A 27139-nucleotide genomic window follows, 5' to 3' on the forward strand; every position below is an offset into this window, starting at 1 on the left:
ACAGTCAGGAGTTGGCACCTACGTTTGCTTGGGTAATGTGCATTGTGTCAAGAATATATACTGTAGTTTGCTGTGAGCAAACATGGTGAAACAAGCTATGAATATATCTGTAGTGTTAATAAACGTGCCCATCCAGTGGTACTAAAAAGTACTGTGACACATGTATTATTTAGCATTTTGCTGATTTTTGCTGTTCTTTTGTATGCTCAAGCTCATTGTGCCTCTACTTTTCAAGTGACAGTAGACAGATGATGTAGAAAACACATTTAAATAAGATGAAATAGGGTCTAAATTCTCACTAGTGCCCCAGGATGCTGCTGTCGCTGATTGTGACCTTTGACCTCCCTGTAGAAGGGGCAAAAGTAAAGTTCCCTAAAAGGATCAAGTATCACATTATTACTTTTTATGCAAACCCTTAGGGCAAAAGATTCGGATGATTAAACAGCATCATTGTGACTTTTGTCAGTGTGGACTCAGACATGCACACTCGCACAGTACAAAAAGCTTAAGTTGTGTGTGTGTGTGTGTGTGTTGCCTACTTCCTGTTTTTTTTTCCTGTGATTTAGTGTGGATAAACTCAGTTCTGTAGTTTAAAAGTGTTGACCTTTGCTCACTCAAGCACGGTGACGACAGAAGCCAACTGACTGAGCTGGCTGAGCTGACCCTGGATTTGGAGAAATGGAGTTGGTGCACTGCGGGCTGTGAGATGGAGCGTAAAACTGAGAGAAAACCCAAAACGAGAAAAAAAGGATTTGCTAGCAGGCGAGCAGGCACTGGCCAGGATAAAGACACAGAGAGAGAGAGAGATCAAGAGAAGAGAGAGAGAGAGAGAGAGAAGAGAGAGAGAGAGAAGAAGAGAGAGAGAGAGAAGAGAGAAGAGAGAGAGAAGAGAGAGAGAGAGAAGAGGGGAGAGAGAGAGAGAGAGAAAGAAGAGAGAGAGACAGACTGTTATTTTGGGCTAGACCAATGATGTTTTGATCTTGCATTATCCAAAATCTTTTATTTTACTATTTGTAGCTTGGATTATGACTAGCATTGCTTTTGTTGTTCTGACATTTTTAAACTTCTAAATATGAAGTTTGTACCAGTGCTATTGTTTGGAGAGAAGATTTATTTAAGTCTATAAAACCCAACAAGGGTCACTGAACCTTTAACCTTGTTTTGAATAAATGGGGTAAGTAGGTGGAGTGGGGTGGGGGTGATCGGATTAAATGACATATCAGTCGGTCACAAACAACTATTGTGACATGAATGTAGGATGAATTCACGAGTTTTGATCCTCCTATTGAATCCCATGTTACGATTACACCTAAAAGTGATGTAAAGCCTCACGCAGAAAGGTCAGCTACCATCAGCAGACACCCGATGAGTTGTTTGGGCCACAAATAGGATAAATAATGCATGGAAGAGCAACATAATGGGTGAGCGATCAAGTCAACTACTCACTGCACACAGCACTCAGTTGTAATGACGACAGGAAGCTGTGATTTCAGTTTTATAACTACGCTGTTAGGCCTTACATAACTTCTGCTAATCATATAAAATATGGAAAGATGACATCATACAGCCAAAAGTGTCATGCCTTTTTTGCCAAGTGTGTAACTGGAGCAGTAGACGCCCAGGGTGCTTAGTGTGAGGATATCGAAGATGCATTATATAGACATAACACCTACTTAAGAGAAGATTAATGCAGACTTTTAGGGTACTGCCTGGTTTCAGCGCATGAGGGAGGGAAAAGGTTAAAACCAAGGCTCCATTAAACAGGCCTGCCGACCCAATTCTGCAGCGACGGGGGATTATAACACAGGGGGGAGTGAGAGTGTTAATATGGGCCATAAACAGTGCTTGAGTCTGTACCTAATGCACTAGATGAAAGCAGAGGAGGGAGCTGAAAGGAGGCACTGGTTGTAATGGGAAGGATAAGACAGAAGTGGGTGGTCGACTGTCACTCCGCTGGACGTGAATGATTAAATGATCTCACGCTGGATTACTATTCCATATTCTAAATGGGAGATTTTTTAAGCTTCATAAACAAATGCACTCATTTATGAGGGATTAACAGTAATCTCTCTATTTCTATCCTTTTTTCCCCCTGTGCACCTCTCTCTCTCTGTTCCCTCTTACTGCCTCGAACTGTAGTTTCTGACGTACTATGCTAATGTAACCACTTTTACAGTTTAAGTGTTGCTGTCTAATCGCATACCTTATTACATGCTTCTATTCTTCAGACAGGAACAGACTGATAAAAGTATTTAGCCCCTGTTTATTTTTATTCCTAAACAGCAGGCAGCCACAGAGGGTGTGATGGAATCACTTAATAGATTACACAGCCTTGCTTTAACTTATCTGCCCCTTTTTGTCCTCTCTTTGTCTCTAATATTCGTATTGTCCCTCACTTGTGAGGATATGGCATCGAGTACTCATGTGACATTGGTAAAGAATCATATTTATTTATTCTTTTAATCTCTTCTTTTTTCTTTTTTTAAAAGGTAGTGATTTTGGTCAGTAAAGCTGCTAAAACAAAAGAAAAGTACAGATTGACATGAGGAAAGTGTTTCCCTTACTTACCTTCATCATATACAGTAGAAATACAGTATATACAAACATGCAAGCAGCTTTACATAAAAAGGCAGATGAGGAGTGAATGTGTGGTTTAAAACTGAAAACAAGAGATGGTTGGTGTAATGGTCCTGATATGGGATGTTATGGGTCCTGTTACTGGACTGGTGCACCAAAGTGTTCCAGTTTGGGTGGTTCAGTCTGTCAGGTTTGTTCTTGCTCTCACAGCTCATCTCTGCCACCCGTCACTCTGCCTCTCCCTCTGCTCCTCTCCTTCGGTGCTTGGCTCCGAGCGTTCCGGCCGGCGGTGCCCTCTTTCTCCTCCTCGTCCTTTTTCACCACACTCTGTCCATCTGCAGCCCACATGGCCTCTGCCTCCTCTCGCTCCTGGAAGACAGAAACATGTATGACAGATAAAATGCTGGTTTCCAGTGGTTTGATAGTGACTGATTACATCTAGTCTTGTTAAGAGTAATCTTAATTTAAATCCTTGTACTTTGTTATTTGTTATTTTCACTTGGTAAATGATATTTAGAGAAGGCTCTGCCAGCACGAGGTGGTTCTCCTCTATTAAAGTGTGAATATGTAGCGTTTGCTTAACAACTGTGAGATATTGGTGAATTTTAAAACGTAAGGTAATGGTAGCACAAGTAAAGAAGACTAATAAAGTCAGCAAACTGACTCAGTCAGTCTTATTAACATATACTTAGCTAAAATTAGTCACCATAAGCTACAGGTCCTACAAGACCACAAAGGTTGTAGTCGAAAAACTACTGAACTGAGTTTTATTGCTTATGAATTCAACTTTTCATTTTAAGGAAGAATGTGTTTTTTCCCTCCTTTTAAAAGTTACAGTCTGTGTTGTGTTATGTCTGCATGATGCTAAACATCAGCCAGCACTGAACTGAGTATGCTACTGAAACTACTAATAAACAGCCACTAAAAATGATATGGCTGCTGAATTATTCTTTTTTTGTTTTACCAAATAGGTCTAGGATAAACCTAAAGGACACTGCTATGGTGCGATCACAGAGCAAGCATTGTGAATGCCAAAACATGAAAACAACCATGAGATTTGCATTACACTCCAGCTGGTCTTGTTACCCAACACCGGTGTCACGACATCAACAACCACATGACTACAGGAGACAGGCTCGACCTGAGGAGGATGACAGTGCTGTCTGCTGACGTCATAATGCTCACCATGTCCCTGTAGAGCTTTTCCTTTGTGAACCAGAGAGCCAGGGCACACCGCCGGCCACTGGTCACTGCAGTAACACCATGTGGATTTACTGGACCTGAGGAGAAACCCACCAGTCGACCGCAGCTGGGTTTTACTCGAGCCTGGGGATGCAGAGAAGGAGGGAAAAAAGTCACCAGGTCCAACAAAGCAGATTTAGAAAGCACTAAATTAAGTGACCTAAGGTTGAAAAGTAACTTACTGTTACTGTCTTGGCATCCCTGTTGGTGAAGAACAACTGCCCACCATCAAAGTTGTCATTCAGGTAGAGAATGGCACTGTGAGAGAAAAAACAGGTGATTCAGCCATAAACCAACAACCATTATGGTCTATGCCAGTTCAGCTGTGAATTTTAATTCTCAATACTTTTTCTAGAGAATCAAACCAAAATATCATTTTTTAGGCTTGATCTCAGAGGTCCAGTGTGTAGGATTTAGTGCCATCTAGCTGTGTAGCTGCAGATCACAAATCCCTTGCTTCATCCTCCAAACACAAAGGAGAAACTTTGGTGACCACGAAGTGTATAAAAAACACAAACAGCCCTATCTAGTGCCAGAAACGTGGCGATTCAACATGGTGGACTCCATAGAAGTCGAAACGTTGCATCTTTAGATACAAAAGGCTCATTCTAAGGTAACAAGACATAAGAATTCTTATCTTCAGGTGATTATATGAAAATGAAAACATATTTAATTATTTTATATTCAATTTCTGCCAACAGGTACTCCTAAATGTAATATACTGGACCTTGATATAGTTTTACATAGCATTACTAATACAATTCCTCTTTTTGGCTGCTTCGTTTTCCCTGCTCTTTCTCTTTCTGATTATTGTTGTGTACCTGAGGTCTCTGTGTATGAATGCTGGTGGTTCCCTCCAGCACTGCTTGGTCTCTGGCTCAAGGAGACAGTTGTCAACATGGACAGGGTGAGACAGGTCCAGCCTGCCCTCCTGGTCACCTAAGGGTAGAGCCAATCAAACAAATTGACTTCCCAAAAGAATAAATTCAAGTTCACAGAATGAAAGTCAGAACTCTGTGAAACCCTGTAGTAGTAGTTTCATGTGGTCCCCCGAGAGCAATATGGATAATGTTGGTGTCACCTGCAATAGCACTGCGGCAGACCAGGTGTGTGAAAGAGATGAAGAGTCCCGAGGGGCTCCTGAAGTACGAGTGCAGCAGGACTCTCACTCTCTCGCCCAGCTCATGTAACAGCCGGGCATCTGATTGGTTCACCAGGCCTTCCTGAGCCAACTGTGAAAGAATTTAAAATTATGTTAGAAAATACCAGCTTCAAGCACAGGTGATGCTTGGTTCTTCAATTAATTCACATTTAGTTCATTAATTTCGAGCACAGACTAAAAAACACGTCATACATCTGCTTCCGTTATCTCCTGTCCACCCACCTTTACAGCCCTGAGAACAGTCAGGCCCTCGAACGTCTCATGAGGCGTGTGCGGAGACCGTCGTCCCCGGTAACCATCTCCGGCAGATGCTGCAGCCTATCAGAGATGAGATGAAACGGTAGGTGAGAGTGTTGTTGCTTTCATCTGAGAAGGCCTGACTCTGTAACAATCTGAACGTACTGTTGCCAGTTGCAGTATTCTGCCACACTCCTTCTCAGTCATTACGCCGTCGAGTACTACGCGATTAGTCCCGTTCAGAACTTCGTCATCCATAGTGATGGTCACACCCACCTGAGGGACCGAACCACCTGGACAAAGATAAAATAAGAAAGGATGAGAGAGGTAACTGGTAAATTCTTACAGATTGAAACAAGAGGGTGAACTGATCTGACCTGCAAAAAATCCACTGTCATCCACGTCCTCCTGCTGATCTCCCGCTTTCATTTTCTCATTCATTTTCTCTTTTTCAGCTCTGAAAGTGAAACACAAACAATACTGAGTTCACTTCACATTAACTTTTTACAAAAGCCCTTCGCACCGAATGGATTTCTCACCTCCAGATATCCCTCAGTGATTCAGGTACAACATCTTCTGGAGTCCAAAGATCCTGAATGGAAAGCCATCATTATATTTTGTGGCTATAACATTGTGGATCAAAAGAGCATATATTTGCCTCAGTACTTACTGGGTCAATGAAACTGAAGTCAAGGTTCTCCATACCAAAATACAGTAGCTTCTTCTCCTCCAAAGAGCGACTGATGTATGTGACAATCTCCTGTGTGACAAATACACACAAACGTGTAGTCAGCATGAACAAAAGTAAGAAATCAAAACAGAAATTTTAAGTTTGCATGTCTGAAATGATTCAGTAAAAACATAAAAGCAGCATCCACCATAGTGGTGATATTAATGTAATGGTTATGAATAGTACCTGAGCAGGCGGTGTGCCCTGTGATTCTGTGTCTCCTCCTAGTGTCTCATAGTAGAGCTGCAGGTTGTCTAAGGAGTCCTTGTCGGAGGGGTAAAACAGGAGAAGAGAGCGAAGAGTCTGCACTGCTCCACTAATGTCACGAGCTGTGGGGAAGCAGGGATGCAAAATAAGAATAAATGGCACTCAAGGGTTCAAAACAAATGAGGTAGAGAAAATTCAGAGGAAGACACGCATACACTGTATCATAACATTGAATGATGATGTGATCTTCAGTTTGACCTTTAAACTGTGCAATATGCAGATGTTCCAGCTGTGAGGGCAGGAAGTCCTCCTGAGCAGAAATCCTTCCGGGTCTTGTGGCTATCTGAGTCACACAGGACTGTCGGCACGAGAGCAGTGAGAGGGAAAGAGCTAGGCAGAAAAGAAATGTAGTGTTGACTACTACTTTCTGTTCCCTTTTTGTCAAGCTGAAGTTTTGTTGTTGTTATTTTTATTTACCTGCAGCTTTCTCATACACGCCATCAACACTGTCCACTCCCCTGTCCTCGGGCAGCCTCTGGGAGGCCACCTCACACTGCACCCTGCACTCCTCTGTCTGCCGCAGTGTTTCATTCACACATGCTTTCCATTTCTCTGCTGCCTGGACCCAGTCAGAGGAGGCTTCATACTGAAGTGCAGAATCATACAGCATCTGGGTTTGATGGTGAGTGAAAAGAGGAAGAAAAAAAGAAGATATAATCAAGAAGAAGATGCAGCTAAAATGGCTTTTGTTATAATAAAATAAAAGTACAAACTTCTGAGTGAATGCAATTACACAGGCAGTTTAAACCTATTTCAAACAAGCCTAATCGTGTTATAACAATTGTGTCTGAATAGACTAAATAAGTTGCTCAGTCAAAGGTCTTCAGTAAGTAAAACCAGGTAGGGAGTACATGACACAGGATAAGAGAAAGTAAAGGTGTGAGAGAGGAATTTAGTCCCTAGGGCCATAGCTTTCTTTCCACACTCACATCTCCAAAACATTCCCTGCAATGAAAAACACTGTCCCCTCCCTCCTATTGATGCTGACTCCATAAATCAGCCCTGTTTGCCCCAATAATATGACATAAATTCTAACGTCATTGAAAGTGATGAATTGAAATATTAAACCCTTTCCTAAACAGTAGTAAACAAGTGGTGTGTCTATGTAAAGCTTGAATTATATACTCTGTCTTCCCTTCAGCATTATTTGCTATATGAACAAGCACACCAGTGCAGCTTATGGACATTACACTTTATGATTCAATTCACCTACACCAAATCCATCCCCCCCTTCTTCTTCATGAAGACTTTAAACCCTCCCTCCTCACCCAGTGTTTCTCATTCTCAATCTCTCTGTCCTGGAAGTCCTCGTCCGTCACTCCTTCCATGCGTCTGTACTTCTCAATGTTGTTCCTCATCTCCAGGTGGCTGGGATTGGCCACAAAGTAGGTATGAGCTGCCGATGCCGCCTTATGCAACTTTTCCAACTGGTGTGCGGGAAGAGGAGTGTGAATTAGTTTTTTTTTAGGATTGCAATACAGTAAGTCTAAACTGTGATGAGAAGTTATTAGTATGACATAGATCTTTATGGCTGGCTGAAGAACTTCTTACCTTGTAGTACGTGACCTGCAGAAAGTTGTACGGGTTGCGACTGCCGAATTCATACTCTATGTCGGTGGAGACGGGGAGCTGTCCTGCAGGTGTGACAGAGCGTCCGATACAGAACCTCAAACATTCAGCTTTCTTCTGAACCCAATCAAAGGCCCAGAGGTCCCACACGCTCCCCTGTTCAGAGTCTAACAATACAGACAAACATGGATCATTGTTGGAAGTGAAATGTAGCATTTCACACTGTTCATCATTCATACAAAAGAAAATAATGTCTAAATCATATAATAATGAGAGTTTAATGGACACATAGTTTAGAAAACTAAGATTTATAAAGTAATCAGCCCATTCTTATTTATGCTCTGCTACTCCCTTTTGATTTTGTAATGCACTTCATGGTAATTTAGTGTCTCACCAGCAATTACCTCTGATCCAGAGCAGTTATTCTTTTTTATAATAGAATAATGAGCAGTTTTTATTATCTGCCAGGCCTAATGCTAGTAAAACGTAATGGAAAACAGCTTATTTATTTAGTTTTGGGATAATGCACATTTATCAAAATCACTGTGAATGTGCCAGCGTTAACCCAAAGGCCAATTTTAAACTGTTGCCCTTTGACCAGGAGTTAAATTAGCCATTAAGACAACAATAAAACCAAAATGTGATAACTTAAGGCAATAATGCTGTAATGTATTTTTATGAATTCATTAACACTTTAATAAACATATTCATCACATAGGTCAGTGGCTCCCAAATTGGTGTCGAGACCAGCCAAAGGGTCATATGATGAAAGATTAAAGGGATTAAAAAAGAAAATACAGTATTTCTGTTTTCATTCTTGTTTGCCCTTTTAATGGACAACACTGATTACTTTCAACTCTGACCTTAGACCTCTAAAACTTCTTAAAAACAATCTTGAGAAGGGAAAAAAATGGTTGAACAGCTGTGCTAAAGCCATAAAATATGGGGTCACAGACACAAGGTAGCCAGGTAAAGTAAGTATTACATTAAACATATTACTGACTGTGAGCTGTGTGTCATTCAAATGTGCATTTAATTCATTCATTAATCACACAGATTGAGGAATTACTAACAAATAACAATTGAATAAGACCATAACGACACATTTGGCACACCACACTGACTCCATGTAAAAAAGAAACACCCCAATCACTACACTCACAATATCTGATCAATAATCACTTACCCAGTTTATTGAAAGCCTCTCTCCCTGCTGCCACACAGTCAACATGACACTGCCTGCGGACTCTAAACAGTGATTCCTTGGTTAGGACGGATTTCTCCAGCAGCTCTGCAGCCTTGGCCCACTCCTCACCAAAATATGCACGTACTCCGCTGTAATACAAGAAATCATACGGCTGCAGGAGGGACTGCACATTGGAGCTGCCACTGCCCGGAGTTGCTAAAGTAAAATTAATCAATGCTGCAATAACACAATGAAACGCCACGTATACAGTGAAATATCCAGAGTGCAGCGCCATGGTCCGAGACACAAACCCTGTGGAGGAGACGGTGCTGGGAGAAGAGGAGGAGGGACTATGGAAATATTTAAGGAGGAAAGTTTACTCTCGTTTGAGGAAAGTAACGGGCTATTAATTAATATGTATAAACTACTGCTCCGTGTTAACGTGTAACTGGTAATTTCGTGTTTAGGAAAACAAGTCAAGTGTAACTTATTGACTTGTTTTGGGTTAAGTAATACGAGACTATGTGTTTAGCGGATTATTGTGAGCTGAGTTGCAGTACCTCGATGCGGCCACTAGAGGAAGCCATCGGTTGAGTTCAACAGACGTTACCGTAAACATACTAATAAAACCGGCTCAACTGAAATACATCATTATCAAACGTGGTTAAACGCGCAAATCACTTATCGAAAACTCACAATGAATCGACCCCCCCCCACACGTTGACATAATTTCAAGCTGTATAATTAAGTTTAAGTAGATCCGGTGTGGTTGGAAATCTACGTTGCTGCATTGCAAAAATCACGATGGGTGCGTATATTCTGGAGATTACGGTAACGAGCCGCAGCCCAACGGCGTGCGGGGCAACGGGAGTCCGCTCGGCCTTCTTCGCCCTCAACACAAGGCAGCGGCTCATGATTCATTCAGACAAACACAGACACAACACGGGCTCAGACAACGGACACTCTTCCGAGCCGGGGAAAATCAAGAGGCTGGGGGTCCACACTCAGAGGTGCAAGTGTCCCACTGAAAGGCGGAACTAGCGGGCTCGTCATGGCGGATGTTGGTGAGGTTTTGATGTCGGTTTTGTCCACAATTCGGGTCCCGAAACCCGGAGACCGAGTCCACAAAGACGAATGCGCCTTGTCATTTTCCTCGCCGGTGAGCCATCTTCTCTCTTTTTTTTTTTTTTTTGTACAAATGAAAACGTCCGCCAGCAAAGCGGTGTTGTTTAATTTCCCCATTCGTTCACACACACTGTATTTATAGTTTTTTGTGCTCAGTTCAGGTTTTCTGTCGGCGCTCTCTCACTTTGACACACTGAGGTTTTCCTGTTTCAACTAAACTAGCGAGCTAGCGCCGAGCTAAGCTAATAGTGCAGTGTAATGGAAACTTAGCTGCTGTAGCTTTGTTAGCTCTCCGTGTTGGTGTCATCGGGTATGCTGTCAAACGAGCGAGCAAACCGAGGCACCGCTGTTCATGCTTTTTTTTTTAAATGTGAGTTAGCCCGTAAATGGATATCTCAATCTTGACATTGCTGTTTATCGCGCTGTGTTGAGTTTGGGCTGACTACAGAGCTAGTTGGCTACAGTACAGTGACTGCTATGTGACATGGTTGAGACACTGTCATTCCCTCCAGCTTTAACTCCCCAGTGTTGTCTGTACGGAGAGAGATGAGGACAGGTTAGGACATTAAACATTTGCCTGTGTCTTCTTTTAAAGGAGAGTGAAGGAGGCCTGTATGTGTGCATGAACAGTTTCCTGGGCTTTGGAAGTCAATATGTGGACAGGCACCATGCTCGGACTGGCCAGAGGGCTTACTTCCACATCACTCGGACTCGCAAGGCTAAGGTGGGCACCTAATTCTACTTTTTAATGATATTTTGGATTTTCTGGACAGTGGACGCGCACATGAATTATGTGTGACGCTGTCCCTTTTGCATGTCAAGTGGACTAACCTCAACACCCGCTGTTATCGTGTGTTGTTCTCACAGAAGGAAGACGACAACAACTCTGGATCCGGACACCCACCGAAGAAAAAGCCCACCAGACTGGCTATAGGTGAGAGCACGAGAGAGTATTTATTTATACAAACACGGGTTACACAGGGGTCCTCCTTTGAGACCGGCCTGTAACTACCTCCCCTCTTGTTTCTCGTCTGTCCAGGGATCGAAGGAGGCTTTGACGTGGAGCAGGAGCAGTACGAGGAGGACGTAAAGGTGGTCATTTTACCTGACAGACAGGAAGTGACATCAGACGACCTCGGTACTATGCCTGATGTTGTGAGAGAGCGGGTGAGATATCTCGTTTTCTGTCAGGATGAATGTCATCACTAACTCACACTACCATAAAAAAACAGTTGAAGAAGTTTAGTGATTGCACTCATTAATACAAGGACATGACAAAGAGGCTCGCTGCAAACAAAGCCCGCCTTCGTAGATCTTAATCGTCATACAATATAGTTTTGATTTATCCCTTAATACTACAGCATCAGGGTACGTGCCAATGTGGATATCTGGGGATCTATTGATAATAAACTGTTATATTCAGTTTCACAATGAGCTTTTCCTGCTGTTCCTCAAGGTGTCCCTGTCAATGGCGGGCATCATGGCAGCCGACTCAGTGTCTCACACCTTACAAGTCCAGCAGTGGGATGGAGAGGTGAGGCAGGAGTCAAGGCATGCAGCTGACCTTAAACAGCTTGACAATGGAGTCAAGATCCCTCCCAGGTGAGACGTCAGGAGGTAGAGCGGGTCGTCCACTAACCAGAAGGTTTGCGGTTCGATCCCCGGCTCATCCCGCTGCATGTCGAAGTGTCCTTGAGCAAGACACTGAACCCTGAATGAATGAATGAGTGTGAACTAATGGCTTTAGTGAGAGTGGTCAGAGGATTAGAAAGGTGCTATACAAGTAAAGTCCTTTCACCATTTAAATAAACCTACAGTTTACTGCACTTATATTACGCTGTAGGTTAATTAAATATTGTGCCACACTGAAGATACGATGGCTGTCTATACATACTAGAAGACCTCTATTGGTTGTAGAGGTGTATTGATTTCAGTCAGGACAATGACCAGGCAATAATGTTTTTTTATTTAGGATCCATTAATCCTTCATTGCATTAGTCCATTAATGCTGTTGTGTCTCCAATAATACAATTTAGAATAGAAATAGCTTTTTAGCGTTTTATTTGTCAAAGCCTACAAGAGCTTCCAGGAATAAAAGAGCCAAATATTTATTTCTGCACCTGTCTTTGGGAGATTTGTGTAATGTGTCTTTTCTACATCATAGTGGCTGGCGGTGTGATGTGTGTGACCTCCAGGAGAATATTTGGATGAACCTGACGGACGGAAAAGTGCTCTGTGGTCGCAGGTACTTTGATGGCTCCGGGGGCAACAACCACGCCCTTCTCCACTTCCAGGAGACAGGATACCCACTCGCTGTCAAACTCGGTACCATCACTCCCGATGGAGCAGGTAAGCAGATGGAAGAATTTCTCTTTATTAAAAATCTTCAGCTTAAATTAAAATGCATTTTGACTATGAAGACAGAAGACTTGTTTCTATATGACCAGTCAAATTGTGTAATTTTAAACCATGTTTGGAATAATCAGTAATGTCAGACAGACAGACAGCCTGCTACACAAGAGCCACAGACTTTGAACAACAACCCACATTAGTGTTCATGCTAAACTCTCCATCAATCTAACTTACAAACATGTACATGTGTCTTTTCCTGCTCCTTCGGTTTGCAGGCTAAATAGATACCCATTGCCCGCCGCGCAGCCATGGCTCAGGATGTAAATGAAACAAGCTTACACAGCCTGTTTCACTTTACATCTGACCAGCTCGCACATTACTCGACCCCTCCGCACCCCCTGCGACTCGTCACAGTTGGGCTCATTTAGATGCTGGTGTGGACCGTACTCTTGTGACACTGCTAACAGCGTACTGTCTGGTTGTGTCTTGTAAGCCCTAGTGCGTGTTTGTTTACTCTCTCTCGTTTCCCTGCTGGCAAACAAATGCAGACACTGACACGCTGACTGAATTGAAAAGGAGCATTTCTGATATTTCCCCAAATATTCTAACTTTTTATGACCAAAAAACTCTCAATATGGGGATTTTAAATACCAATGGTATAATGTGAGGGCTATAGTGAATCTCTGTTGGACGTTTGTCTTAAGCGTAGTGCTTCATTCCTCTTTACCGCCACCACTGTTTTGTCTTCCAGATGTGTATTCCTATGATGAGGATGACATGGTACTGGATGCCAAGTTACCAGAGCACCTAGCTCACTTTGGGATCAACATGATGACCATGGAGAAGGCAAGTTCTGTGTTTCTGCTGTTTTTAGTGTTATCTTTCTCTCCTCTGACAGTTGAAACTATGAAATCTGCCCATTTTCTCTCTGGTTTTACAATGTTAATATTGGATCAAGTTCCTGTAGACAGAAGTATTGCTGAACCCTCTGCTTTACAATTGAAGTCTTACACATTTAGTCAGAGATATTGGATTTTTTTTTCCTGTTGGCAGGCATCCAGACAGTTATAGTTGTCTCTGCCTCATAGAGCAGCCATTGATTACACGGTCAAAATTTCAGCTGCGGTGTTAGAGAGCCAATAGCACATAAAAAACTAATACAACAGAAAATTTATATGAATGAGTAATTGGCCAACTTTTCAATCTTGTTCTTCCTCTCGTTTATTTATTCATGCCAGCACACTTGTAACTATTACTTATGTTTATATAACAGTATTATTACTGATGGGCTATAATAATGCAGTAATATCTGTTATTGTGTGCTCATCGCATACCTGTTATTCTTTGCCTTCTTTCCCCAGGTTCAGATATTTTCCTCCGCACCTGTTTCTTCTCTGATTCCCTGTTGCCATTATTTTCTTTGCCACCTGCTTCTGCTCTCATGCAGCGTGCAGACTACACAGTTGTCAAAGTATAAGATCTCTGCACCTCTCACTGTGTACTGTAATGTTGTTTCTTGTCTTGCTAATGTATTGCTGCACGCACATAATGATGTTGCACAGACAGGGGGTGGAGGAATTGTGCTACAGTGGAGCAGAAGACAAAGTGCAGTACTTAGTGCTGTGATGATGTGTGCTGTATTTTCTTCCATGTCTGTCTGCTGTCGTTACTTTTTCTTATTGGCTGCTTTTGGTCATCATTCCCAAAACCTGCTATGTTTGAAGTCTGCTATATAGAATTATATTTGATTGTACCCTGTGTCCTTCATTCTCTTATCCCTTTGTGTTTTCTCCTCTCAGACTGAGCGGACGATGACAGAGCTAGAGATTGCTGTTAACCAGCGTGTGGGGGAGTGGGAGGTGATCCAGGAGTCAGGGACTACCCTAAGGCCCATGTTTGGGCCTGGCTTGACTGGCATGAAAAACCTGGGCAACAGCTGCTACCTCAACTCTGTCATGCAAGTGCTCTTCACTGTTCCAGACTTCCAGAGCAAGTCAGTACCCTCTTTTACTCAGACCACGTCACTTCCTTTGATCAAATTCATGCAAAGAATTTGTTTCATATCCTTCTGTTCATGCCCTCCAGGTATGTGTCTAACATCGACAAGATCATTGATGAAGCCCCGAGCGACCCCACCCAGGACTTCAAAACCCAAGTGTGAGTGTCCTCTACTACAAGCTCTAGTATTACCATTAGATGCTCAGAGGGACACCGCAAGGACACTGTTTTAATCCAATATTACAAATTGCTTCTTATTTATTTATTTTTTTGGCCTCCCTCTCCTCCATTAGCACAATCTCCACATTAATACATTCAAACATACGTTCTGCCCTCTTTCCCATTTTGTCTAAATGTTGCCATCTTGCACAGTAGATGAAAGGAACCATCCATTTAAATATGCACAAGCAATACTCCTCGTGTGCCAGCTGTCAGCCACAAAGCCGATTAGACTCATTTCTATGCAGCTCCGTGTTTAAATGTGATTTCATATTTTTAATGTAGGTTATCCCCCTGAATCGAAATTCTCTATTGATCTCAGCAGGGTTTAGACAGACCTGTATTGAGACTTGGCCATGTGTCATTTTAGCTCTGTGCCATTGCAGGAAAAAAGAGCTTTGTTTTTATTGTGTCTCATCTAAACTGACGGAGCCTCTCATTGTGAAAACAAAAATAAAACAGTGGTCTGGTATGGTCTGCTAACGTGTATGTCTCAAACAGCAATGTGTCACTTTTCAGCTTATTTTACACTATAATGTTATGTTTCCACTTAAAATTAAACTCTTGAACTAATTCTAAACAATATCTACTTTTGTTGCTGTACAAAAAACTTTTTTTATTCCCACCAGATAAGAGAAAGTCTTCTCTCTCTGATTAGACATTCCAACATGTCATTTGAAAGCCAAAAATATATCTAGGCTTACATCCAAATCCTCCTCCTGTGTGAGACTCTGGTATATTGTTGGATGTGCAGTGATGTCAGCTTTGTTTGTTTATTACAGAGCCAAGCTCGGGTATGGTCTGTTGTCAGGAGAGTATTCCAAACCAGCACCAGACCCTGGAGATGAAAACGGTGCATCTGAACCCAGGGTAAGAAGAAACAATCAGTCACAGCGGATTTACAAGTCTTAGGTTTATTAGATATTCATGGCACGTGTGGGATTCACTCTGAGAATTGTGATCTACCTAATATTAGCCCTCACTGTTGACAAATCAGTCTGTTCGTGCTTGTTTGCAGGGAGACCAAATTGGCATAGCACCACAAATGTTCAAAGCACTTGTTGGGCGGGGCCACCCGGAGTTCTCCACCAATCGACAACAGGATGCTCAGGAGTTTTTATTGCACTTCATAAACATGGTGGAGGTAAAGTAACACTCTCACTCTGTTTCTCTTTTGGCCCCCCAGCTTTTCTCTTATGTATGTTTTTTTGTCACCCACAGAGGAACTGTCGCTCTGGGTCCAACCCATCTGAAGCCTTTAGGTTCCTGGTGGAGGAGAGGATTGTGTGTCAGCAATCACAGAAAGCCAAGTACACACAGCGGGTGGATTACATCGTCCAGCTGCCTGTACAGATGGACCAGGCTACCAACACAGGTGAAGGGCTGATGGGATACAGTGTCCCACTCTATCTTCAGTTGTATACATGGTCAGCGGTATGAGGTGTAGGCCAATACAGAATCCATGTGGCATAGGTTTATGTTACGAAAACAAAACTGAGTAAACCCAGAAAGGAAACTTTGTTAATTACATATTCCAGTTTCATTTATATAAAGCACTGGTAGTTATTGTCTTGAGGAGAATAAATGAGTAAGAAACCAACAGTCAAAAAGGGCTTGGGTTGTTGATACCCTATAAAGTTACTCTTCAAACAGCTGGCATGTCATTGGTTGCTCATTTAAAGGTCAGATAAGGTCAAAGCCAAAACAGACTGAACTTTGAGAGTCGAGGCGATGTGTAAAACAGCGGCTCATGCAAGTGAAAGGCAATTCTGTTGGAAGAATCTCAGATGCGTTTGTCAATCTGCTGCAACGGACATGTTTGTGACTATTTGAAGTTTTTCACGTCATTTTAGTTTTAGTAATGAATTAGAGAAACTTTTTCAGGGCACTGCAGTTATTTATTATTGATTAAAGTTATTATCCCCTACTTGCTTTAGGAAACTCTCTCCAGAGTCACAGAAGACATACAACGTTTTTTACAGCCTCTTAGTACCCCTCATGGCGCATTAACTGACCTGTGTAAAATTGGTGCCGCTTTAAGGTGTGTAGATGAAGGCTCTGTAAGACATGATTCTTATCATTTTTTTAAATCAGTAAAAGAGTCTTCAACATCTATAGACATATATGCATATGTTTTGTGTCCTGAGTTGTATTAATACTTTTTATTGTAACAGTTTATTGGTTTAATGTCTTGAATGCAGTGGTGTGCAATTTGTTGTTTTTTAACCACATATTTCTCTAACAGAAGAGCTCCAGGAGGCAGAACGCCGACGTGAGGAGGGGGACTCATCAGCCCCTACAGTGCGTGCACAAATCCCCTTCACAGCTTGCATGGCGGCTCTCAGTGAACCAGAGATCCTCACAGACTTCTGGAGCTCAGCTGTGCAGACCAAGACTACTGCTACCAAGTATGAAGAGAGACAGCCACACATACTGAAATGACAGATTGAAACAAATCTAAAGATGTGTTTAGTAATATTTGCTTTTGTCTCATTTGCTAGAACAACCCGCTTTGCCTCTTTCCCTGACCACCTTGTCATCCAGATTAAGAAGTTCACCTTTGGCCTTGACTGGGTTCCCAAGAAACTGGGTGAGCAAAGAAATACTAAATGTGTGTGTTGAAAGGATACTGTACACAAGAATGTGTATTGCTAACCGAGTTGGGAAACTGTATTTCCCAAAAAGAACTCCCCGTCGACCCAAAAAAACCCAAAAAACAAGAAAAGGGAATGGAACAAAAATGGTGCTATGTGCAGTAATATAATATGCATAACTATGTGTTCATTAGTGTATAATTACCATAATAAAGGAATCATTATGTTTGTGTTGCAGACGCCACAGGTTGCCTTCCATTGAGTCTGCCATGTTAAACCACCATATTTCTACAGTAGCCCAAAAGGGACAAACCAAACACTGCCTCTAGATAGGGTTTTTTAATGCCTTCGCACTTGAAAGGGGAAGGTGAAGCAAGAAAGTTGTTATCTTCAACCATACCTTTAGATGCCACTAAATCCTACACACTGGATCTTTAACTGTTTATCATTTCTAAGAATCCTGTTGACAATTTTAATATAAATGAAAGAAAGAAAGGAAGGTGTGGAAAACAAACATTTGGACAATAGTGGATGATGGGTGATTTATAATACATTTTATTTAAAAGAGCGCTTGTCTGAATACTCAAAGACACTGTACAATATAATAAAAGAAAATACAAGAACATCAATAGGTAAAAAAACAATATAAACAGTACATTACATATGTTAAAAAAACACATTAGACTCAGATTTTAAAAGCATTTTGAAAAGGTGTGTTTTTGTCAGTGATTTGAATGTTGGAGGTCGGTACAATCACGGATGGCTTTGGGGAGAGAGTTCCAGAGGGAGAACGCTCTGTCGCCCCAGGTTCGTTTTGAAATTTGAACGTTTTTTTGAACGCTGTATCATTTTTCTCTTGTGCAGACGTGAGCATCGACGTCCCTGATACTCTGGACCTGAGCGCCCTGCGTGCAACTGGCCAGCAGCCAGGGGAAGAGCTTCTACCAGAGGTGGCCCCGCCCCCACTCATGACCCCAGATGTGGAGGTTAAAGGTATCCTGGGTTCCCATGGCAACGAGGAGGACGACTCGCTCTACTCCCCACTGCTGTGTTAGTCTGTCTGTCATTTCTGCTCTGTTTCTTCCCCCTCTTATTTGTCCACTTGTTTCCTCCTTTTCTTTCTTTCTGCCTTTTCTGTTTTCTCGTCCTTCCGTTGCCTTATTTTAAATTTTTTTTATTTATAACTTATTTTATTTATTTTTGTAAAGTGATTTGAGTTACGTTTTAAATTTCAATATATCAATGGGTCTATTCTTGGAGTATATGAGTTTTTTATTTTATTATTTTGCCTTTTGTCAATTATTTGGGAAAGTTTTGTTAATAAGGAAGTTTTCAGTGCAAAAAAATAAAACAATGTTTTTCCTTTTGCAAATAATCAGTGTTCTTGTTAGCAAGTAAATGCACATTCCACAAATTGCATCCAAGTAATAAAACTTTTTTTCTCTTTTTCAGCTCCAGTCCTTGATGATTCCACTGTGTCCCAGTTATGTGAAATGGGATTCCCACTAGAGGCCTGCAGGAAAGCGGTCTACTACACCGGGAACACTGGAATTGATGCTGCCATGAATTGGATCATGAGCCATATGGATGACCCAGGTGTGCAGAGCAGTGGGAATTTCCTAGAAAACAAATCATCAATCAGTCTGACTGGTCCCCTCACTCTTCATGTTCTCCTCTTTTTGATTGGCGGCAGACTTCGCGGCTCCTCTGGTGTTGCCAGGCTGCAGCTCCGGCGCTGGGACCACACCCACAGAGAGCCTCTCCGAGGAGCACCTGGCAACCATCGTTTCCATGGGCTTCAGCCGAGACCAGGCAACCAAAGCACTTCGAGCAACGGTTAGAATCAAACTCCTTCCAGATAGAGATGGAGATTTTACTCATTTCACATGCCACTTAAAAGTTGAACCGTGCCAGTACAGACACAGCTGCTCCCTTTTTATTCAGACAGTAATGTAGCCAAGTTTTCGTCATGCTTGGAGACTCAAACCAGTGTTGGCCTTAATATCTCAACAAAGATGAGTAGCAGGATTCTACTTTAAGTTGCATTAAGCTAAGCTGTCTCAGAATCACTGGTAAGAGATATTTCTTAGATTTTAGTTACTGTATGTCCAGGATTTTTGTAGTTGTGACAAAATAATTTAGAATAGCTAACGCGATTTTTTTTTCCTATATGTCCAAATGAAACTACAAATTAGTTTTGAAAAAACAATATACTCTTTAAAAAAAGAGTATATTGTGTCTCAGGACAGAGCACCCCTGATGAACGAGAGTAGCAGAAAAAACACAGAAAACACCTGGTAACTAACCTTTCCACATGGCTTTTTACTGAAGCCGCTGCAGAAAATGTTTAGTTTAATTCGTGGAAGCTTAATTTAGATGTTTTCCAAAGAAGCTGCAGGTCAAGACCTACAGTACATTTAGAAAATGTTTTGCCACTTATTTGTCGGCGGGTCACTTTTACACAAGGGAACTAGTCAGGCAAAGAGCTGCAGGTACCAGTTTGGGTGACCCTGAAACCTCCAGCACAGGTAACTAAGGTAAGCAAAGCTTTTTTTTTTCTTTGCTGTTGTCCCGTCATTAGCTACAGGAACAGTCTCATGCTGTCAAAAGTTTTATTATGATATTTAGCTCGTTGTAGAAGTGAAGTTAAATAGTATAGTATTTTAAATGTTTTATTAAAGCTCAATAATTAAACGCAGCCACATAATGCTATGTCAAACATTAGCACCATTCATCTAATATATTTTGCCGTGTTTCTATGATCTAATGGCCAGCCTCTTAAGAAATTACATCAGCTTTCTTTAGCCCTCTAACTTGTAAAATATATTGTACTTGGAGTGTAAAATCAAAACACACCACACATACTTATATTTGACCAAAAGCTCCATTTGTTGCTATTCTCTAATCTTGTGTCTGGTGTGTGTTTCACAGAGTAATGTCCTAGACCGGGCAGTGGACTGGATCTTCTCCCACCTGGATGACCTGGAGTCCATGGATGTGTCTGAAGGCGGTCGCTCAGCCGCAGAGAGCGAGGGTGGCAGAGATCCTCCGCCTGGGCCTCGTGTCCGAGACGGACCAGGCAGTGAGTACCAAGGAGAATGATGAGAGAGGAGGCATTTAAAACGTCATTACCTCAGAATGAATATTGGCTGCAGAGATGGGTTCAGAAACATGAAATGTAGATGGCAGCAATATGACCAACTCCTGTTTAAAGTCTAATTTGATTTAATATTTTATAATATCTAATATATATGTTTTCTAATTATAATTGTGGTTTCTTTTCTTTATCCAGAGTATGAGCTGTTTGCGTTCATCAGTCACATGGGGACGAGCACAATGTGTGGCCACTACGTCTGTCACATCAAGAAGGATCAGCAGTAAGTGTTTGTTGTGCTTGTGTCTCTAGCATTGAGGGATGTTTCAAAGTCCCAACTTGAGAATGTGAGAACCAACCGTTCAAAAATATTGCAGAAACCAAAAAAATTACTTATTTTATTCATTGAATGTCTTTATTCTGTTCTAATGTAATGGAGTAGCTGGTTTTACAGTGCCTCAGCAGGGGGCAGCATACTCCAGGTCTGGTTTGAACAATAATAGCTGCTGATATAAACAAAGTGCAAGTTATTAACCTGTCATTAAACTGAGATTTGAGTGGTTTATATCCACTTAGGAGGAAATGTGCAGATTTATTTTCTCATTATTTTCTAATTTGTACAAGGGGATGCTTATTTGAACACAGTATGACCTGAAATTGCTCAAAAATGGCCATTATTTGTTCAAATATTATGTTTTTTTGCTCATTTTGGAAGAGCAGCAGTCACTTTAACCAAGTGGTGGGTATTTTACTTTCAAATAAGACCTGTTAGTTTCAATCCACTCTGTTCTGTATAATCAAATACATCCCCTGTCTGTTATCTAGTAGCCCTTTGTGAACCGAGTGATCTCTGTCTCACAGGTGGGTCATCTTCAACGATCAGAAGGTGTGTGCTTCTGAGAAACCTCCCAAAGACCTGGGATACCTTTACTTCTATCGGAGAGTGGCTGAATGAGACAAGGGAGCGTTACACTCGGGGTGACAGAGGAGAAATGTGGACGTTAAGACAAACACACAAAGACAACATTTGTAGTCGCACCCTACCAAGCTCTTACAAATGCCCTGGCACGCTTCACAACTGACAAAAGTGTAAATAAATCTCTCAGATTGCATATATACACAGCTAAATAAATGGGTGCAGATGTACAGATATGGTGTTGGAAGTCGGGGGGGGGGGGGGTTTTTTTTTTGGGGGGGGGATTTTTCTTTTGAGCCATTGATTAAAAACAATGGGCCTGTTTAGAGAAGAAGAATTTGTCACCTGGACGATTATGCTGAGTAATACTGAGAACCATCTGAAATCTGTTAAAAACACACCTGTTTCCAGGTTTTACTCAGCAAATGTATCCAGATAATTCAGAAAACCTGCTTCATGGAACAGGCCATACACTCCTTATTAATAAGTATGCTTAACCATCACCGTTAATCTGTGTCCTGACTATTGATTTGCACTGCCATCAGTAGTCACTGCCTCTCCCCATCAAAATATGTCGCTTCCAGCCCACTTCTTCTTTTATTGGACGGTTGCAACTCGGTGTCGCCTGTTCAGCCTGGCGCTAACTTCTCCTCTTCCCGTTTCAGTAAAAGACAGTTGAAGATCCACGATGAGAGGAAATGTCAGTGAATCAAACAAATGAATAACAGCTAAAATGTGTGTTACAAAAAGGAAATAAAAAAAAGTCAAAACACCAAATCAACTTGTTTTTTCTTAAAAGTTTGGTGAGGGTGATATCTGGGTGATTTTTGTTTTATTTTGTTTTTACTTTGCAAACAAATCCTTTGTTACTTTGCTGTGACAAATAAAGAATTGTCTTTCTGTCATTCTGCCTTTCTTCTTTTTTAATAAGTCATCATGGAGTTGATTTTCAGCTTACTCCTCTAATTCCCACGTGATTGCAACATGATTACAAGTTAGTGCCTCAATCCTACAAACTTGAAGTGAGAATAACATATGGTTAATGCTTGTATCCTTTAGGTTATTTATATATAATAAGTATACATACTTATATATATTTAATAGTGTCTATAAGTTGCTGTACATAAGTTTACTCAGCTTCATCTAAAAACTGCACTATGTATAAAAACCCAGTTGGTGAGAAAGCGCAGGCATGAATAGCAAACCCACAAAAATCTAGCGTTTGCATTGGCCTACAACTTCATAAACGGCAGGCTTCTTTTCAGATCTCTTCCGCCTTCTACAGTTTTTGCATCCTTGCATTTTTGTTTGTGAAGCAGAGAGAGGATGAGGAAATATTTTGGCCTTCTATAAAAGCACAAAAGACTTCACTGCCACAAATACCTTAAGGTAAGGTCTCAAACTAGATCATGAAATTAAGTTTTATGTTGTAAAATGAAATATTTGGAATTAATGTGACAGTTTGGAAACCATTATTCTTTTAAAGCGTAAACTGAAAGTAATGCTGGAGGAACCAAGTTAAACAAATACGTAGTAAATACATAAACATTTATCAGTTACTGTTATGTATCTCTGTAAATGTATATTTTTTAGAAACCAGCGTAGGAGTCTAGATGAAATACTCCTAAACAATTGTGAAGGAAAATGTGCTCAACCATGTTTCCAATCCCTTAGTGTGTATGTCAAGGTCAATTATATTTTAAGGGGTTAAATAGTCTTTATGATCTCAGTTTATGACTATTGTTCAGTCAGTGAGGTGAAATATATTGACAATATGTCAAATAAGACTAAAGATTAATTTTGAAACCTTTCTCTAAAACATTAATTACCTATTTCTATTGTAATTGTTCTGACTATCCAAAATAACAAATTCAAAGATATATTTTGTGCCTTTAAACTGAGAAATTGTTCAAATAGAATTAAGTATTTTAGTTTGCTAAATTTAATTCTTAAACCTTTCAAAATCATGAAACATCAAAGAACACAGTGATACAAGGAGGGATGAATCGCTTGTCAGACGTTTTATGAGAATTTATTTGATTCAGTTCCTTATTAGTTACAAAGCTGTACAAAATTATTCCTCTTTTGACAAACTTATTATTTCCAACATCTGACATATGATCAGATTGATTTGAAACAAATTAACACGGATTATTGAGCATGTTAATTAAATACAAAAGAACTTAAACATATGTTGAAATTGTACCAGTGACAATCAATTCAGTTTTTTATGGGTTTTTTAATGTCTGTAAAGAAAGTTTTAAATCTTTAAAACAGGAGATGCGAGCGAGAGGAAGGAAGTAGAGACACAGCATCTCGGTGGTTAGGGATCACACGCTGCTCGTCTCAAACAGAACCTGTGTGTGGTATCTCTAAACTGGAAATGTTTGCAGTTGCAGCATGAACTACTGTATTAAATGTTTTTCTTTAATAAATTTGTTTGTATTTTACCCCCTTAGATTCAACATTCAAAATGAAGACAACTGTGTGGTTTGGGATTGGTGAGTGGATTTAATTCATTGTAAATAATCCTTTAAAATAAATTCTTAATGAGTTGCTAGTAGCCTATAAATCTAAATAAGTCTTTGTTTTATGTTTATGAGACTCTCTTATTCTACTTTGGAAAATAGCTGCAGTTGTGTTTTACTCATCCAAGATCTATACAAACTACATACTAAATCCAACCAAATAAATCGCCCTTTAACTTCATATGCAGTATATGAGTCTCCAAATCAAACTCATGAGGATATATTGCAATGACATCAGTTAGCCCTTGTCTTAATATACAGAGTTTGTGGTATTCTCCTGTGAATATATTGTACTAAGTGATGTGATCCTCTCTTCAGTGCTGGGAGCACTCTCTGCTACAGGCAAAGTGTTCATCACAAAAACAGGGACGGATACCGTTTTAGAGTGTGGGGTCAACACCTTCAGCAGCATCCTGACGTGGAATAAGAATAATGAAAACATTCGTACAGCGCGTTTAACAAGAGGCCTACTTACGAAAGGTATAAACAGACTTTAAACTACCTTTAAATTACCTACAGTGCAATATATTGTTTTAAAAACATTGTTGCTAATTACACATTTATTTTCAGCCGTAGGCTCAGCTGCAATTGTGAAAAGGTCAACGTTAAAAAACACAAATCTTGAAATCACTAATGTGATGGTAGAAGATGCCGGAAAGTTTACTTGTGAGGCAGATGGGCAACCTCACCATCATACACTTTTGGTGGTATCAGGTAAGCAGAAGACTCATTAAGTTCATATTAAAGACTTCTTTTTGGTGATACTCATTGTATTGTGTTTACACCTACAGTAATTAGATTAATACAAGATCAAGATTTCAAGTAAATTTCAAATAAATAATTTACTATCACAGGTAAGTTTTACTAATAATAATAATTTCAGCAACTTTTGAATAATTCATTTTTGAAGCAAAAAATGAACACACACACACACACACACACACATTTTTTTCAGCCTTAAAGGGTATTCCAATGATTTAGTATTGCATCTTTATAGAGTTGAGGGATTCATAAGTGACAGATTTAAAAAAGTTTAATATACTGATACTGGTCCCTAATATAGCTCCAAAAGCACTGGATCCTACATTTCCCATCATACAACTCAATAATGTCTATCTTAATGAGCCTACATTTCTGGACTTCCACGTGTTTAAAACTCCCCAAGAGAGTTAACAGGCCTTTAGTTAGAAAATGTATTATTATTTATATTATACTTCAGGATTCTCTCTATTAGCTGAGGACTTGTGATTAAACCGATCCCCATATGTAAAATCAGTGGAGTGGCCCTTTAAGTTCATGATGTACTATCTGAATTTAAATTCAGATGTTCCAGATTTTAAAACCAACCAAAGTACAATTATATATTTTAATTTTGCTCTTCCTATTGTGTCCCACGTTCCTAATGATCTGGATAAAGTCATTTGTTCAGCATGGCGTCCACTTTCTGTTTGTGATTCTCACCGTATCCTCGCCCCCGTCTGCTGTCCCTCTCTGTGTCAGTCTGGGCCAGCCCCTCTGGTAAGCTCCAGGTGGGCAGCGAGGCTAAGCTCCACTGTCAGGTAAAAGGTCTGGATCCCTTACCCAAAGTGCAGTGGACAAGGCCAGATGGAGGTGAACACTCAGGGTTACTAAATCCTGTGACCAGCTCAGATGATGGGACCTGGAAGTGCACCGTCTCCCATGATAGGACACACACTGAGGTCCTTAAGATCGAAGTCACAAGTAGGTCGCTGGCTTCTTCCAAAGTCTTTACATATGTGTTTTAACCATTGATAGTATATAAAGCTGCCTGTAAGATCACTGCTAAAGACAAGATGTGCTGTGTTTTTGCTTTCAGAGCCTACTACTACAAAACCTGCACCAATCCCTTCCCAAAACTCAAAGGATGGCCGTAAGACATGCCCCAACTGTGCATACTGCCTGTGTTTGTTTGTGTAAATCCTCTGACTATGAGCACATAGTCACACCGGAAGTGACTCTTCACTGTATGTGTCATTGAATCATTATTGTCTCTTTCTGCCACGGTCTTTTTTTCATAGGTCAACCAGGTGGTACTCACCCTAAATCTCCATCTGATGCTCCTCTGATCCTGGGGCTTAGTTGGTGGATGTGGGTTATAATTGGAGTTGGCTGCCTGGTTGTGATTCTCCTGATGGTCTTTGTCATTTGCTTGTGCAAGAGGATCAAAAGAAAGAAGGTAAAGTAAAGAAAATCATTCAGGGAATCTTCATAAAGCCGCTTTGTACATTTAGTTTAGTAGTTGTGATGAAGGAGGATGAGTTACTGAAGCAAACCAACGAAATTATAATGTGATTTTTTTTTCTGCTATAGAGAAAATTGCAGATGAAGAATAGCCGCCAACTAAAGACGCCCAAGCAGTTCTGCGAGTGTAACCGGTAAATGTTCTTAACTTGTTTCTATCTAGTAAAAAAAAAAGCTTTATCCCCTCTCCAGTAATCTCTACTTACTTTACAGATGCTTTCTAATAGACTCTATTCACTTTATATTAATGACAGTTTGACCTTCATTTTTACTGTGCCTTTTTACCAAGTCTTTCATTATTGTGGCGTAATTAGTGTGAAAACTTCTCCTCTTTCCTCTCTTTATCACAGCCCAGCAGCTGCAGCAAAACCGCGGCAAGGACGCCGGAGAGACAAGTCATCAGACCTCCCTCTGCAACCCCTCCTAATAGAGTGACATGAAAGGCAGATCGAAGAAAGGAGAGATAGACTAAAAAGAAAGAAAGATGGAAAGAGAAAGAGAGCAAGAGGAAGAAAAAGAGGCGAATAGATAGAGATAAAGAGGAAGAGAGAGCGAGTGAAAGAGAGAACCCTGGTGTGAATATGGAATGAATGTAAATGGGCTTTTGAATGCTCTTTATGAAAATAAAAATCTAATGTAATGATGTGGACACTTTGAGCTTTTTCACCAAATATAACCAGTGAGCTGAATGCAAATAGACTCTCCCACTGCAAGGGAGAACAGCAACTGTCTGTACTTATTCCGTGCATTTATGCAGCATATTAATATATCCTTATATACAGCCTTGTCAACTTTCTTATGTACTGCCTCGCATCTTAAATTTAATTCTGCTGATTTAGAATTTGATAGATGTTTCTGTATACTTTGTCTTTGTTTCTGTAGGTTGTGAATAAAAAGTTGAGAACTGTATTGTTTTTTTTCCCCCTCAGTCAATAAACTATAAGGATACCCGACTGATTTGTTAAGATATTTCTATCCTCATATAACAAAACAGGGTTCAATCAGTTAGATAAAATCAACCGTAAAGCTGTGTATTGTGTCCTGTGAATCCCCTGTGCGCTTAGATCATTTTAAAGCAGTG

The 27139-nt window shown here is 40.7% G+C and overlaps 3 protein-coding genes across 4 annotated transcripts; 2 read left to right on the forward strand and 1 right to left on the reverse strand.

Annotated features, from left to right (window-relative positions):
• Nucleotides 1-2496: 2496 nt before the first annotated feature.
• p3h3 (prolyl 3-hydroxylase 3) lies at nucleotides 2497-9695 on the reverse strand. The gene is made up of 16 exons (XM_035672592.1): nucleotides 8971-9695; nucleotides 7767-7951; nucleotides 7484-7642; nucleotides 6633-6825; nucleotides 6414-6545; nucleotides 6135-6277; nucleotides 5889-5978; nucleotides 5758-5810; nucleotides 5596-5675; nucleotides 5384-5511; nucleotides 5204-5299; nucleotides 4901-5051; nucleotides 4641-4758; nucleotides 4002-4077; nucleotides 3763-3903; nucleotides 2497-2946 (listed from the first exon to the last, which is right to left on the reverse strand). The coding sequence occupies exons 1-16, from the start codon at nucleotides 9263-9265 to the stop codon at nucleotides 2782-2784; spliced, it is 2205 nt and encodes a 734-aa protein (XP_035528485.1). The 5' UTR covers nucleotides 9266-9695; the 3' UTR covers nucleotides 2497-2781.
• Nucleotides 9696-9867: 172 nt separating this feature from the next.
• On the forward strand, nucleotides 9868-21536 carry usp5 (ubiquitin specific peptidase 5 (isopeptidase T)). 2 transcript variants are annotated; one of them, XM_035672586.1, is made up of 20 exons: nucleotides 9868-10129; nucleotides 10691-10819; nucleotides 10963-11029; nucleotides 11135-11262; nucleotides 11552-11697; nucleotides 12260-12444; nucleotides 13199-13293; nucleotides 14247-14440; nucleotides 14533-14604; nucleotides 15447-15534; nucleotides 15683-15808; nucleotides 15886-16039; nucleotides 16910-17072; nucleotides 17166-17254; nucleotides 18123-18308; nucleotides 18711-18854; nucleotides 18952-19094; nucleotides 20190-20340; nucleotides 20551-20635; nucleotides 21214-21536. In XM_035672586.1, the coding sequence occupies exons 1-20, from the start codon at nucleotides 10022-10024 to the stop codon at nucleotides 21305-21307; spliced, it is 2547 nt and encodes an 848-aa protein (XP_035528479.1). In that variant the 5' UTR covers nucleotides 9868-10021; the 3' UTR covers nucleotides 21308-21536. The 2 variants fall into 2 exon arrangements, with proteins under 2 accessions (XP_035528479.1, XP_035528480.1); XM_035672587.1 differs by having other exon boundaries at nucleotides 18123-18251; nucleotides 21214-21535.
• Nucleotides 21537-22552: 1016 nt separating this feature from the next.
• Nucleotides 22553-27003, forward strand: cd4-2.2 (CD4-2 molecule, tandem duplicate 2). The gene is made up of 9 exons (XM_035672679.1): nucleotides 22553-22657; nucleotides 23728-23769; nucleotides 24115-24276; nucleotides 24367-24510; nucleotides 25297-25518; nucleotides 25634-25687; nucleotides 25836-25993; nucleotides 26128-26192; nucleotides 26409-27003. The coding sequence occupies exons 2-9, from the start codon at nucleotides 23742-23744 to the stop codon at nucleotides 26491-26493; spliced, it is 918 nt and encodes a 305-aa protein (XP_035528572.1). The 5' UTR covers nucleotides 22553-22657; nucleotides 23728-23741; the 3' UTR covers nucleotides 26494-27003.
• The last annotated feature ends 136 nt before the right edge of the window (nucleotides 27004-27139 follow it).

This window comes from Morone saxatilis, unplaced genomic scaffold (assembly GCF_004916995.1).
Source record: "Morone saxatilis isolate NCDOM2014 unplaced genomic scaffold, NCSU_SB_2.0 Contig24, whole genome shotgun sequence".
Classification (NCBI taxonomy): domain Eukaryota; kingdom Metazoa; phylum Chordata; class Actinopteri; family Moronidae; genus Morone; species Morone saxatilis.